Source organism: Theropithecus gelada, chromosome 6 (genome assembly GCF_003255815.1).
Source record: "Theropithecus gelada isolate Dixy chromosome 6, Tgel_1.0, whole genome shotgun sequence".
Classification (NCBI taxonomy): Eukaryota; Metazoa; Chordata; class Mammalia; order Primates; family Cercopithecidae; genus Theropithecus; species Theropithecus gelada.
The window spans coordinates 119,415,642-119,430,911 of NC_037673.1; the positions used below are offsets into that span (position 1 = coordinate 119,415,642).

Here is a 15,270-nt window from a genome sequence, read left to right on the forward strand (position 1 = left end):
AACTCGTGGGAAATCATTACAGTGTTTATATGTCTCCCTTGTCGGACGGCGTTATCCTGTGATATTTTACCAGTGTTTTCCACTGCATGATGGCATCTCGTGAAGGTTAAGGCAGAACAAGTCCCTCTGTAATTTTGTGACTACATTTTACTTACCGAAGAAGAAAAGATAACCGACAATTAAGTATTTGGGATGTCACAGAAAGAACATGTGCAACTAATCAATGGTATCCTTTGGGAACATGATTTTATAAAGCTGATAAGGTAGAAAAATTGGGATTTTGTGATTTGTGTTACATGATGATAATTGCACCTTTTCAATAAAAAGAACATTTCTTCTGGAGTAAACATTGAGCTTGCAGGGGCTGTTGGTGGTAATGCTGTTGTTTTTCTGCCCCATGCAGTAAGTTTTTTATAAATGCTTTCATAGAGTTTAATTTTTTTTAAATTCTTCATTTAAAGTGATATTTCTGAGGAAATATCTGGTCTGCTTTAGAGAAAGTCATTTATTCTTACAAGAGTGAGTAGCATTGTGTAAAGAAAAATTGTTTTGTTTGTTTTTTACAAAATACACTCTTTGCACAGTTTTGCTATTTATCAGAGTTGGATGTAGTAATATCGAAGTATGTCAAGCAGCCTATCACACACCTGTAACAGTTCTTTCATTTAACCCCATTTCCTACGTGTACCATCATAATAACCTGATTTTTGGTCTTCTTGTATTCCTAAGTGACAGATTGGATGGAAGTTTCTTTAGGGCATTTCTCTGTTAGTTCTATGCCATCTCCAATCTGCAAGTCTATTAAAGAGCCCAGCATATTTTGATACTCTTCAGTGCCTATTCTTTTCATACTGTGTCACTTTTACTACTTTTATTGCACATGCTTCAATTAGAAAATGACTCCTTCCTTGCTGCTTTTGACAGTACTTTCTTCTTGTTCCAGCAGCTTTGAAAATGCTGGATAACCAGTGGCCACCTTCCTTAACAGAACAGTTAGTTAACTTAAAGATCATTATCCCCTTGACTTTCCACTGCCTGGTTCTATTCTTCATACCCAATATTGGATGACTTGTTTTTATGGAAACTATTTTGAAATCTTTTAGTTATTTTCATTGCTTGCCTCTAGCTCTTCCTAGGTTTATTCTTATTTCTCTTTTGTGGTGGCAGGGGTTGCTTGATAATATCACCTTAAGTGGGGTGAGAGAACTGTTCAGCTCATTTGATGCCATGTGAAAGGAGCAGTTCTTGTAGACCTACCATTTGAGACCCATGACTCTCGCACATAAACAGCTACTCTGTCTTGCATCTGGGTAATTAATTCTGTTTCTCACAGTATTTCACTCTGTGTGTATACCTGTAAAATTTATTAGGATTTATTTGTAGCTTTTTCTCCAAACTTGTGACATTCATTTTGAATTCTTGATGTTTTACTGTATAAATTAGTTGACAGGCCATGTGTGCCAACTTGCATCCAGGAATGGGATGAGCAGCGTCAAAACTCCACCACCAGAGTCATTGGGTAATTAAGTAGATAGCACTGGGCCTGATCCCATCACTACCCTGCAGTTCAGAATGCCCCTCTTATAACACGGGCAGCATGGTAGTGCTTCATCAGCTGTACTCTAACCCAGCAACGATAGAGTGGAAAATCATACTTTCCTTAATGTTTTGTTAATTTTGGGAACCCTCCACACCACTGACTGCTGCATTTTAGAATAATATATAGAAGACATGGAAATCATGAATATGAATTATTCTCTAGAATCGGTGCAGCAATAGATTTTGGTGTATTAGAAAGAATCCTTTACCACAGTAGCCTCAATGCCAGACAAATGTCTTCAACTCAGCCCAGAGCTGAAGGCATTAATGAATTCTAATAGCAAGGCAGCATACCCTCCAGTGGGGTTCTAATTGACAAAGAGATAGAAAACTGAAACAAGAAGGCCAACGTGTCCCCTTTGGGGAGCTGGCACACAGCACCAGCCAACAGTGCCTCAGGCTCCAGGCCAAAGAAAAGTGAGCCCAGCAGTGAGTGCTATTGCCCTGTCTAAGCTAAAAGCCGGTGTTCTTGGCTGGGCTGTCAGGGGTCTGCAAACCCCCTGCCACTGAAAGCACAATTATAGATGTATGTGTGTTTTCCAGCAAGCAGGATACTCAGCTTTTATCTGATACTCAAAAAGATACCTGAAATATAGAGGGCCAAGAAGCTCTGTTTGCTTGATGAACAATAATCCAAACTTCAAAATTGGTAAAATAGGTTGTTGGGGATTCATACAACAACAGTACTCAAAGAAAAGAGAATTAGCATCTATCCATCACTAATTGTGTATCAGAGATTCTTGGAGACATTTAATCCTCACAATAACCTTTTAAGATAGAAAGAGAAAGGATTCAAACTCAAGTCTTCCCTGAAAGCCCACGTACTTCCTACACCACACTGCCTCTCTAAAGAATGAAAGTGATTAATCATTGGATGGATATTAATCAAAAATAAAGATAAGCAATCTAAAACAATAGAGAGATAGGATTTGATATTCAAAAATTTAATTTTTTAAAACTTAGGAGCTTATTGTTGAGCAAAGTTGAGAGATTTAAACCGAACTGACATCTTTATTCTATAGGATGATCCAGGGTACAGCTTCAAGAAGGGGTAGTTCCTTCAGAGCAAAAGCCTTTCAAGAAACTGAAGAAGTTGTGAATGGAACAGTTGTGAGGTCCAGCCTTACTGTTCAGTTTCTCATGAATAAGGTCACGTGTGTATGAACAAAAAGATTTAATTCCTCTTTTTCATCTCTGTACCAACTGATGACAGTCATTTGTACATAATATGTTACATTAGGTAAATTCTTCTATATTTTACTGTATCTCTGAAGTATTAGTTCTTTTCTCCCAAGCTTTTAAAACAGAACTTAGGAAATATGCCTGCCCACATAACTGAATGCTTAACTAACCCTCAATGCTGCCTTCTCTAAAACTATAAATCCCAAAGTACATATTGGTCATTGTTTTATGGAAAATATTATTTGAGAATATTCAGTGAAAATTTAGCAAAGTAAATTACACACAGATTTCTGGAGTTTTCTGTATTGCTTTTGCCAGTATATCTTACGTAAAGCAATGTGATCATCTGTTTGGAGAACTCTGTTTGGGGAGGCTGAGCAGGATTAATTCCCGTCCCTATGTTGCAGTGTAAACAGCTTTTTGCCTGTCTTTTGTCATTAATGATCATGCTGTAGATGTGGCCAGTGCATTGTAAGCCAATCTGTCAAGGCAAATAAACAATTCACCTTGTTAAAATTCCCTAAATCTTGCATTAATAAAACCTAAGTAACCCCCTGAACACTCAAGAGATGTCTTCCTCCATACTGCAGTGATGGATGACATGTCTAAAGATCCTGGAAATTAAGTAGTTCAGGTCATTAAAAGTGTCTCACACTTGTTATTGATTTAATTTATTTTAAGAAGGTGGGGGTGGAGATAAGAATGTTATACTCTTCCGTCTTTTTTTAAATCTGAAAGCTACCACTTGTACAGATAATTAAAACTATTGCCTGGGGGAACAGGTCTGCATGTGTTACAACATTAAGCTTTATTATTCAAATACGTATTGTATCATCCTCTTAAAAAGATATCTAGGAAAAAAACAATCATTGAAACATGTGTCACAGCCAAAATACCTTGGACTTTTATATGTGTGATGACTCCCAGAACTTTTTGAGTTATGGGCACTGAAATAATGACCTCTGGGCACCCAAAAGTGTCCTCGAATAGGTAAAAACTGAGGTAAAAGTGAAATGATTTAAGGAAATTTAATTGAAATAGTAATGAAATTATGCCTCTGAACAGAGAGGGTTTTTTTTCTCTTTATTTTCTGAACTTTTTATTTTTCTATTTTTATAACCAGGAGAAAGTAAACACATACACACACATGGATGGAGAGAGGGACAGAGGGATGGACGGATGAATGCATTGGTAGATGGGAAAACGCTTAGAGAGTGATACGCTATTTCGATTCTATCTCACTATATTCTAAGGCAAGTTTAAGTTGTTGTTTAGTGTGTGTGTTTACTTGTTCATTGCTAGCTTTCTTCACCAGCCCATGCTCCACTGGACCTGTAAGATTTATCATCATGTCCCAGTGTCTAACATAATAGATGCCCAGTAAATTCTTTTTTAATGAATAAAGTATAACACCCCAATTTTTTCTTCTATCTTTTATTCCTTAAGCTTCCGTGGGAACAGTGAGCTGTGTAAAGAACAGTAGCAGCCCCCAATGGAGGTGGCTCTTTAGATGACCCCTCTCCAGGGACTGAACACCAGGAGGGCTATGCTCTAGTGTGGGACAGAGGGCAGCCTAGGAGGACTGGCAACCTGTGTAGTCACCCACCCCATTTGTATGACCTGAACTGGGTAACAGTATTACAAAACCTGATAAGAAATTGGGGCAACTCAGTATGTGAACCATGGCTAAAAACAAGATGTGATATAGAACTGTGTATCTACAAGGTACATAATTTCACTTCACTTTTGTTACTTGTTATATATCTTATGCACCACCCTACACAGTATTCCTGATCAGTTGTATGAATGATATTTCACCACCAATTCTCATAGTTCTTTAAACAACATGTACTTACTGGACAAAATTTACCCATGGTAAGTTATGAAAAATGATCCTTAAGAATAGTTGTATTGAAGTCAGAGATTAAGATACAACCTTTGATGCTTTTCTCCTGTGGTCTTTTGGAAAAGGGGGAGGGGGAGGTGGCAAACTTCTGTTCAGTTCACACACTCTGGTAGACTTTAAAAATACATAGATACGAAGATACATACTTCTTTGTCAGATTTCTCCTTGACGTTGCATAATCTGGATCTCTGAGTAGTGACGTGGTTATGCCATTATGCCGGCTATGTAGCAGAGCTCACTAAATGGAAGAGCTCTATAGATTTTTTTCCAGCATGTATGCTGATTTACACTTAGCAGTAAAGTTGTTACTGACCCTTTGAGTGGAGCTGTCCAAATGGCAATAAATGTCAGTTGATTCTAATGCCAAAACAGGTGATAGTTGAGGGTGCTTGACTAAACCTTCCAGTTAAAAAATAACTTACCATATTTCCTAAATAGTAGTAGTTTCCTGTGGGGAGATACACACACACAAACACACACACACACACACATATGTATAGATAATGTATATCAGACCACTTTGTCATTCAGTAAGGACAATTTGATATACATATCTTAACAGTATTGTTGATGTTCCCAGGTTTTGAAATATTCACTCTGGATTAGAATCTCCATGAAGGCAGGAACCATTTCTACCTGGCTCCCCACTGTCTTGTTCCCTAGTCAGCATCTAGTGTATAGTAGGTGCTCTATAAATGCCAGTTGAATGAAAGAACAGATAAACTGCAGTATTTGCCAGCACTCCCTAGCGTGTGTGTCAGCCTGAATTCCTGGTGGGCAAAACAGAGACCACTCCCCATCTTGACTGTGAGGAATGTTGCTGGTAAGAACTTTGATGGATGGTTATGACTTTTTGAAATAGTTCATTTGATTGATTGCCTAGCAAACTTCACTTCAGTTTCTAATTCTGTTTTCTGCTTTCACAGGCTGTCATTTTAGAAAATGAAGAACTTCCCAAACTGTTTCTTGATTTCCTAAATGTGCGACACTTGCCCTCTCTACCAAAGGCAGAAAGTTGTGGGTAAGAATCATGTTTGCATATTGGATGTATATTTTAAATTACTCTTCAGTGACCGATTGATCTAACAAATAGCCCAGAGTGATGCCTGAGTAGCCTGCCGGCCACGCCCACTCTTTTGGCTTGCTACAGCACTCACTCGCTGCCTGCTTTTGGTCAAAAGAATTCCTCTGAAGTCCTCATACCCATCTTGTGGCCAAATGGCCATGGTTCAGTAACCCATGTTTAGACTCAAGGAATCAATCTTTTCAATTATGCTGTTACATAGAATGATGTTACTTGATAGGAATTATGAATCTAGATAACATGTTATGGACTCATTAGTGGAAACTCAAGCAAAGTTCATATCCTGGTGGTACACATATTCATATAATTTTAAAGTTATGAATGACCTTAGAGATGATTTGATCCAACTCCTCTCATTTTGTAGTTGAGCAAACAGAGACACAGGAATTTAGTGTCTTTCCCAAGATCTCTTGCCTTGTAGCTTGCAGAACCGAGGCCTTCCAAGGTGAGCCCTCTTCCTCTACTGTCCAGCTGTCTCTCTCAGGAACTTCCAGTGGCAGAACTACAAATCCTAATCCCTATCTATTGGTCTAAACCCATTGGTCCTAAACCCAGGGACCCAGAGGTTTGATATCATTAGCAATTGGGAAAAGCTCTCCCGAAGAATTAACTCTGAAACAAGCCACTTGCCCAGCAACAGGCACATGACGTGGGCTGAGCTAGCCTCAGAAGACCTTCAGAAACATCCATGGCATACTGTATCCATTTACAGGGAAACAAATCATCACAAACTCTCAAAATCCATGCAGGAGAGAGGTGTACCCATATTCTCGCTGCTTCCAGACCTGCCTGAAGGAACCACACTTAAAACTACAAGAAGATCAAGCAGACCACACCCAAAATCATGTTAAACCCCAGCCATCCACTGGATGACGGGGCTGCAAACACCTGTCACAGCTCTTCATGAGCACTGTTTACTCAGGGCCACTTTCCACTTATTGCAGAGCAAAAATTATACACTATACTTGGCAAATAATGAAATAATGTGCTGTCAGTGTGTTCTGTTCCAACTTGTATGTGTTTACAGGGAGGTTGGGCTTCGTATATATTTATGTATTTTTTAGAATAGACATTAGCAATGGTATTGAGTGAAATGTTTTCTCCATTATACAAGCTCAAAAGTAGTAATAAAATCTGAGGATTTTTAAGTAATCATCAGGAAAATTGAAATCAAAGAATATTCCAGTCTTCAGATTCCTTAGGATGGGGCATAGCCATGCTGTGGCTCAGTGGAAACTCACAACTCTTCTTAAAAATATCTCCCAATTCAGTCATCTAAAAATATTGGGTATTTTTTCCTTTGTTGGCATAAACATTGACTCAACGTATGCGGTTTTTTTGTTTGTTTGTTTGTTTCCTTTTTCAAAACTTTTAGATCTTTTGATGAAACAGAGTCTGAAGAGTCAAGGTAAGGACTAATCCTCATCAGCCGGGAATAGGATTATGGTTTTGCTAAATATTTAATCACCCATGATACGTTTCAAGTTACGTTTTTCTTAAAAACCTTTGTTTGAAAATTGGTTTTAAGATTATAAATATTTGATAGGGAAATACAGGAGTAACCAGTTAGAATTAAGAGTGGAGGAATAAGAGCCCTACATTGTTTCATGCAAGTAATCAGAATGTTTTATCAACAATCGTATTACAAGATTTTTAGGAAAGCACGTTTCAGCAATGACTTATTGTATAGATTGTATATCTGCTTCAAATTCCACAAAGAAATGTTTAGAAGATGAGAGCAGTGCCCATTTGTTTGCTCTCACTCTGTGTGCTATTATTCACCCACACTGTTAGAACATAAACCTTGAGACGTCCCCACACAGCAGTTTGATCCCCTCAAAGCTAGTTTGTAGTGTTTTCTGTTTACCATCGTCCCCTGATGCTGACATGCCTGTTCTTGACCTTTCCAGCAAACTGTCCCACCAGCCTGTGCTGCTGTTCCTCAGGGATCCATACGTCTTGCCTGCAGCCAGCGGTAATCAAACCTGTCATCTGCTAACAGCTCTTTACTGATCTGACCCTGCACCACATAAACCACGTTTTTAATACAGGTCTAACAGAGTGACATTGGTCCAGGGCTTAATAATCTGCCAATAAACCAGTGCTCTTGGTGTAAGAGACATTTAGAATTTTAATTGAGGCCAGCCTTTCAGGAGGAAATGTAATTTTTCTTTCTCTCTTACCAGACTATTTTGAATTAGAGTAATAAGGCAGAAAGGTATTTATGGTCCTTAATTTTTCCGATCATGTCATTTTGGCCTCTGCTTGTTTTTGTCCAGATGCCAGGGTTCAAATTCAAGTATCTAGTCCTTTTTAAAAATGCCTCTTCCGAAAAATCTATGTATATATACATTGCAGGCATATCTCCATTTCTATTTAGATTACAGCATCTTTGATGGCCAACTGTATATTTTTGAAAGTTGCATATTTTAAATACAATTAATTGATTTAAGTATAATTGTAATCAATATTTTTGACTGAGTCTTTTCTCTGTGGAAAGAAATTTAAATTCATCAGAGTGCCTCTCAAAGTATTCTGTTATGCATCTCTTTATGAGTTCATTTGCATACATTATCTCACTTAATTTCCTTAACAACCTTGTGAACTAAGCAGGGCTGATATTATCATTGGCTAAATGAGAAAATTGGGGTCCAGGGAAGATGGTTGATGGGTGGACCTCTTGTTGCCTATGTATTCCTTCTGTGCTCTTTGCACATAGTGAATCTTGTTTCTGGGAGTCACTAAATAGTAATAGATAAATGATCCATTGAAACCCTTCCTATTTCTGACAATAAAACCTTATGAGCAGGAGAAAGGGAACTGCTCTCTCTAGCAAGGATGCACATACTCAGATCACCCACTTAGCTGTCAGTTTGAAGAAAAGTGGCCAGGACGCAGTCCTACTCCTCCCTAAGAAGGGTTGAGGGACCCTTCCTAGTAGCACCCTGATCACAGTGAGCTGCCTTTGCTGTATAGGAATATGACCTCATATTCTTTTTCCTTGCAGTAAAGAATAACTTCCTCTCTATAACATTTGCTTCTTATGTTTAACAAATATACATGTTAGTTGATGTCGTGTTAAAATATCATATTTAACAAATATTAATAATGCAACCTAATATAGATTAAATGTTTTATAAATTATTCATATTATCTTTGAAAAATGGCTCCACAAGCACTTTTTCCACGTATTGTTTATGCTCAGATATGTCATGCATCTGACTGAAATTCCTGCGGAAGTGTAGACAGTAAAATGGTTACTGTAGACTAGAATAGCCAGGATACTTGATAGAAGAGGGAACATATTTTATGACCTTTAAATCCAACTCATCCAGCTTATTGAGCAGTGCCTACCATGTGCTCTATGCCTGGCTTGACAGTGAAGAACAGGAAGAACTTTCTTGGAAGGAACCTCAGGGGTAAATGTCTTGAGCTGGGAAGAGTAAAACATATGTATCATTGGTAGCATGGTAATATGGATGAAGACTTGCAAAATAAGGGAACTCCTGTTTGAGAATAAGTGAATCACAGGTTTGATGGATGGGATGGGAGGTATGGGAGGACCAGTCACCAGATCTGTTTTCTTGGAATTTTGACCAATCCAGTTTCATGAATCAGATCCTTGTTATCTTAGAAGTGTTATACTAATGATATATATTCTTGCAAATCTTCAGCATTTAATTTAAAGAGAAACTTTACTTGTGTCACATTTTTGTTATGATGCCTCTTAGCAAGATATTAAGGTTATTATTCCAGAGGATATTGCATATGGAAATTTCTTCACAGATGTACTGACCCTGACCCCTACAAAGTCAGAGGAGTGTCTGTCTTCAAAGATTATCCTCTTATAAAATACTAATAATCAAATATCTCTTAGCTTTTAACATCAGAAATCAGGAGAGTACTCTCTTAACAGATTGAAAAGCATTTGCTTTTTGGTCTTTGATTTGATTTTCCAGGAAACTCAAAACAACTCTTGCCAAAGTCCCCAGTGATTTCAGTGTGGCTAAAACCCATGGATATTTTTCAGTCCTCATCTTCCTTGGCCTCTCATGTACTTTAGACATGTTGATCGGTTTCTACTCCTTCAAACAATGTCTCCCCTTGGCTCTCCCACTTCCTTCCACTCTACAGCAGCTGACCAGAATGCTGTCATAGACCTTCTCCTCTTCTCACTACACTTTCTTTCAGATATCTCCTTGTGTGTGGCCTGCCTACCGTGTGTGTGCACCTGAGTCACAATGTTGTATTTCCATCTCAACTCTCTCCTGGAAGCTCCAGACTCTTACCTGTGGTTTATTTGTAAGGCCCTCTGTGAGCTGCCCCAGGCTCATGTTCCTACTGGACCTCCTCATACACTCTGCCCTAGCCACCCTGGAATTCTTTCTGGGCCTCAGGTGTGCTGTTTCCTCCACCTTGAGCCTTCTTTTCTCCATCCCATAGCCAGCTGCCTCTCATCTTCCAGGGCTCACATTGAATGCCACAGCTTCAGAGAGCCTGTGCTGATTCTCCCTCTCCACAAGCCCCTCTACCCATTCACAATACATGTTCATTAAATAAGCAAAACCCAACAAAAATAACAACAAAACCTGCCCTACATCACCTTCCTTCTCATCACCTCTCAATGGGAATCAAAGGCAAGAACAGTTTACTGAGTAATGCTGGCAATAATGGACATTGTAGTAAATCATGCATATGATGAAGCCAAAATCCGCAGTTTAAAGTAGAGTGGAACAGATGAGAAAACAAACCAAAACCCTGATTATGTTATTTCTGATCACTAGTTGGTGGACCTTGCTTTAAAACACCTCCATCCCATTCACTTTTTGTCAGAGAACCCTATTTGCTTCCTTTATAGTAATGGTCACTATCTTATCTTTGTTCTTTGTCTTTGTCCTCTAAATCCCCAGCATCTAGCATATGTTCAGCTCTTCGTGGACATACATACAGAGCCTTAGCACTTGCTGTTCCCTCTGCCGGGAATGCCCTTCTCCCAGACACCCTCCCAGAGGGCTGCTTTGTCCCTTCCTGCAAGTCGTCACCCAAATGGCACCATCACTCAGGTTCTTCCCTCACTTCCCTGTCTCTGGGCCCTCTCCAGCCCATGCCCTGCTGTATTTTTCTCCTTGCCCCGTTCTTGTCACTGCTTGACGTATTACCATCGTGGTAGAGTTACCCACAGTATGTAATGTTATTTTCCTTTATGTCTTTTTTGCTTAACTTATTTAGTTGAATCCTTTTAAGCTAAGTATACTTACGATGTAATTTCACTGACCTTCAAATCAACTTCTATATTGTGAGTGGCAAAGAATAAAGGCATGTCTTCCACCTTCATGTAATATGCCATTTTTGGGTATCTTTTAGAAAATTAACCAACAGCTCTATTTGTGGCAATTGATTTTAATACCCTTCTATGTGGGAGAAATACAATTAGAATTAAAATTAGCTTAGCTAAATTATTGGTTTTTATTGGGCTCTAAATATACATGTGTAAGGCCTATCACAAGCTTTCAAAGATATATTTCATGAAAAACCATTACTTCATGTTGGGGAAAGGCATGCCCTGAAAAATCAAGTGTCATCAACCAAAAATAACTGGATATTCATGTGTTGGAGATTTTCTAAGACATTATTTTGTGTGCTCATTCATTTGTCTCCCCAATTTTTAAAACAGCCTATAAGGTAGATACTATTATGAAATCCATTTCACAGTTGAGGAAAGAGAGGCACAGAGATGTTCAATAACTCACCTAAGGTCACACAGCTTTTACATGGCCAATCCAGGACACAGAGGCCTCTCAATAAATACTTGTTGAGGTAAACTGGTCACCACATTCTATCACTTCTTGACTTCCCCTTTGGCAAGTCTCACGGATGCCTCAAACACAAGTTCCAGACCAAGGTGATGATCTTCTGTTTTACTCCTATTCTGGGTCTTCTCCCACCACCCTGTGATTATGCAAGCCAGAAACCCAAGAGGCATGCTTGATTTCACCCCTCCCCTCACTAACCACATCTAACCCGTCACTTGGTCCCGCCCTTCATTTCTCTAGAATTCCTCCATGGTTCTCCATCCTCAACCTCGTTTGGGCTGCCACATTGCCCTCGCAAACTACTGCAGTAGTCTCCGAACTGATCTCCTTGTGTCTGCTTTGAACTTGCTCCAGTCCATTCTCCAGTTGGCAGCCAGAATCATGTTTTTCAAAACACAATTCTGCTCTGTCCCACTCTGCTTAAACTCCCTCAATAGCTTCCCATTGAGTTTTAGATAAAGCCAGAATTCCTATCTGTTCTTCCCAGGTATGATTGGGCACCCCGGGCCCTCCAGCCTCCTCATTCCCGCTTCTCTTGCTACGTTGGCCTTCATTTAGGTCTCTGAACCCTCCAGGCTCCCTCTGGCCACAGACTTTCCACCTGGCTAGCTCCCTCTGCCTACCCCTAGCCTCTGAGAGCCTTTCTGCCTCCTCTGATGAGGCAGTAATCCCCTAGTAAATGATTTTATTTACACAGTTGACAATAGAGGTTTGATGTACATTTTTTTTCTTAAAATATTGGACCACTTTTATTTTCTTAGGTAATAACTATATTTCTTTAAAGTGTTCAGCTTTAGGATAATTCCTGGATGTCATTATGTACAGAATAAAGTTTAAAAATTAAACTTCTGAACCATGAGATAGATTGGTTCCCATTCAAGTAATCCATTCACATTTTACCTACTCTAATGACTGGAATGTAGTAGAACATACTCTGCACCCCTGGCCTCCATTCCTATCTCCTATAATAATGTAGCTATGTTTTCAAGTTTGGCAGGATGGCTTCTGTTGGAAATTTGCCCTTTTAAGTTAGGAAGACAGACCCCCATCTTACTGCTTTCTTTCGAAGCTAGTCTAATAGAACAAGTAGACTCAAGACAACTTGGACTAAATGCACTGTAAACCACAATGGAAAAACTGCAGTGAGGTATTCCCAGTAGAAATCTTGGAATTCCTTCAAGTATATTGAGATTTTGTTAGAAATTGAATTGCCAGTGTAATCCATCTTCCTCGTGAGAAAACATTCAGATAAAGAGCTGAGGCCCAGCAGCATTAACCATTAGAACATCCCTTAAATCAATAAGCTACAAATCTGGCCGCACATTCCTGCCGCGCCTGGTGGTGCGCTCAAGTGGCTTTAGGCTGAAGCAGCATGACTGATAGCACATCCTCAACCAGGCAAACGCCTGGCGATGCAGATTCCTGTGTTTACCGTAAGCCTTGCCTTGTTCCATTCTACAAAATGCAATTATTGTTTCACATAAGAAAAGCAGTTTTTCTTTCTTTCTTTTTTTTTTCCAGATTTTCCAAATGTGGTTATTGAAGGAGTCCTCCATGGGATATTTTACCCTCATCTACACCCCAGGTAGAAATCCTACATGGCTAAAAGAAGCAGAAGCAAGTTTCAAAGTCACAGTCAAGGAAATCAATACTTACCAAATTAATCTAAATGCTATGATATATAACAGCTCTAGCTAGTGGTAAAGTGTACAGTCCCAGCTTAATTCAGGGCAGGGACATTTCCATTAGAACGGTGCTCTTAAAAATAGAAACTGAACCAGGGCGGTGGTCAGTCTAAGGCCAAGTGTTTAAGAAGTAGAGTGTAACTGCCAGCATAGAAACCCACGAAAAGGAGGCCACAGGATATTCCTGGGAGCACTGAGTGTAGCAAAACAAAGCTACTCTCTGCTTCAGTCGCACCATTTGCTAATTGGAAATCATATCCTGAATCATACTGAGACTGATCAACTTTGGTAGCTTTTTTGTTCAGATCTTATGACACACTACTCTTCTCACCATGAGATTTTCTCAGCCAGTGATAGTACATTCTGAAATGCTGGCACCAGGAGACGGTCACAGACACACACTGCTAAATGTGAAGATGGAACTAAACTGGAAGTTAAATTATACTGACAATATTATGGCATTTTTAAAGATCATGGCATTTTAATTTACATTAGAGTGGAGTTGCATCATACTCAGGGGTTAGCTTCCAAGGTCAGTACATAGGTAAAATGGGCTATTAGGATGATCCTTGAAAGCCCTTTAGAAGGGTGCCATGTTGGAAACCTGTACATCCACTACAAGTAGCTTTTCCCCCCATGTTGGAAAAAAAGACTGTTTCTTTGTTTGAAAATCAAGTGAAGTTGTTGGTGTTTGTTTAGGGGTCATTTTGTTTAAAAAAAAAAAAAAAAAAAAAGCACATACCTTTTAACACTAGAATCATAGCCTTGCAAGATGCTTGCCCCGCTAGTGGCAGATGTGAACTGACAAGGAGCGAAGCACCCACCCAGCGGATAGACAGCACCCACCTGGGTTTCCTCGAGGGTGTGCATTCATCATAGGTGGGATCACCACAGGATTTCATGTTATTTTCCTTATGGCTTCCTTTTCACTGACCTCATGTGTTGAGTTAATGTAAGTTAAAGGTGTTTATGATACAATTCCTCTGTACATCATACTTTGAGTAGTAAAGGATAAAAGCATATGTACTACCTATATGTATGTGCTGTATGTGGGCATTTCATTGAGATCTAATTAATAGCTAGACTATTTATGGTTATTCATTTTAATAAGTTCTGTGGGGGGCAAGTAGTTAAAATCAAAACTAATAACTACATCATGGTTTTTGATTAGGATCTAGATATTCAGGTTTTAAGCCTGCTGCAAACTTTTAAAGTTATTATAGATTCTGTTACTACATGTTGAAAACAAGCAAGAACAAACTAATCAAGTGTTGTCAACCAAAAATAACTTAATAGTCGGGTATTGGAGATTTTTTTAAATGTTTTTATGTTATTAGCTATTTGGAGTTAAATAAAAACAAAGAACAAGGAAATATTTGAGTTTGTCTTCTGCTCCTAAGATTTCATTGGAAACGTGGTTTGTATCTGTCTACACCACACACACATATGCACACACAAAACCTCTCACACATTCACATAGATGTTTATTTCTAATATGATAAGAGGAGGAGGAGAAATTAGAACCCTTGTAACTGTACATTGCTTGTGGAAGTGTGAAATGGTTGCAACCTCTGTGGGAAATGGTATAACTTCTTCAAAAAATTAAACATTGAATTGCTATGTGATTCAGCACTTCCACTTCTGGATATATACCTAAAAGAAGAAAGCAGGGACTCAAACAGCTATTTGTATAATGGTTTGGCTGTGTCCCCAACCAAATCTCATCTTGAATTGATCGTAGTTCCCATAATGACCGCAGGTCGTCAGAGGGACCTGCCGGGAGGTAATTGACTCATGGGGGCAGTTACCCCCATGCTGCTGTTCTTACGATAGTGAGTGAGTTCTCATGAGATCCGATGGTTTTATAAGGGTCTTTTCCCCCTTTTGCTTGGCACCTCTCCTTCCTGCCATCATGTGAAGAAGGATGTGTTTGCTTCCCCTTCTGCCATGATTGTAAGTTTCCTGAGGCCTCCCCAGCCATGTGGAACTGTGAGTCAATTA

General features: G+C 39.2%; 1 protein-coding gene across 2 annotated transcripts in view; it reads left to right on the top strand.

The window, feature by feature from the left end:
- SNX24 (sorting nexin 24) overlaps positions 1-14,649 on the top strand; it is a 183,015-nt gene extending 168,366 nt beyond the window's left edge. The window contains exons 4-7 of one of the 2 annotated variants that reach the window (XM_025388060.1): positions 5,614-5,708; positions 7,147-7,179; positions 7,682-7,746; positions 13,106-14,649. In XM_025388060.1, coding sequence (XP_025243845.1) covers positions 5,614-5,708; positions 7,147-7,179; positions 7,682-7,746; positions 13,106-13,173 — 261 coding nt within the window. In that variant the 3' untranslated portion in view covers positions 13,174-14,649. Of the gene's footprint in view, positions 1-5,613; positions 5,709-7,146; positions 7,180-7,681; positions 7,823-13,105 lie in introns of both variants that reach the window. The other variant, XM_025388061.1, reaches the window with a different exon arrangement.
- Positions 14,650-15,270: the final 621 nt, after the last annotated feature.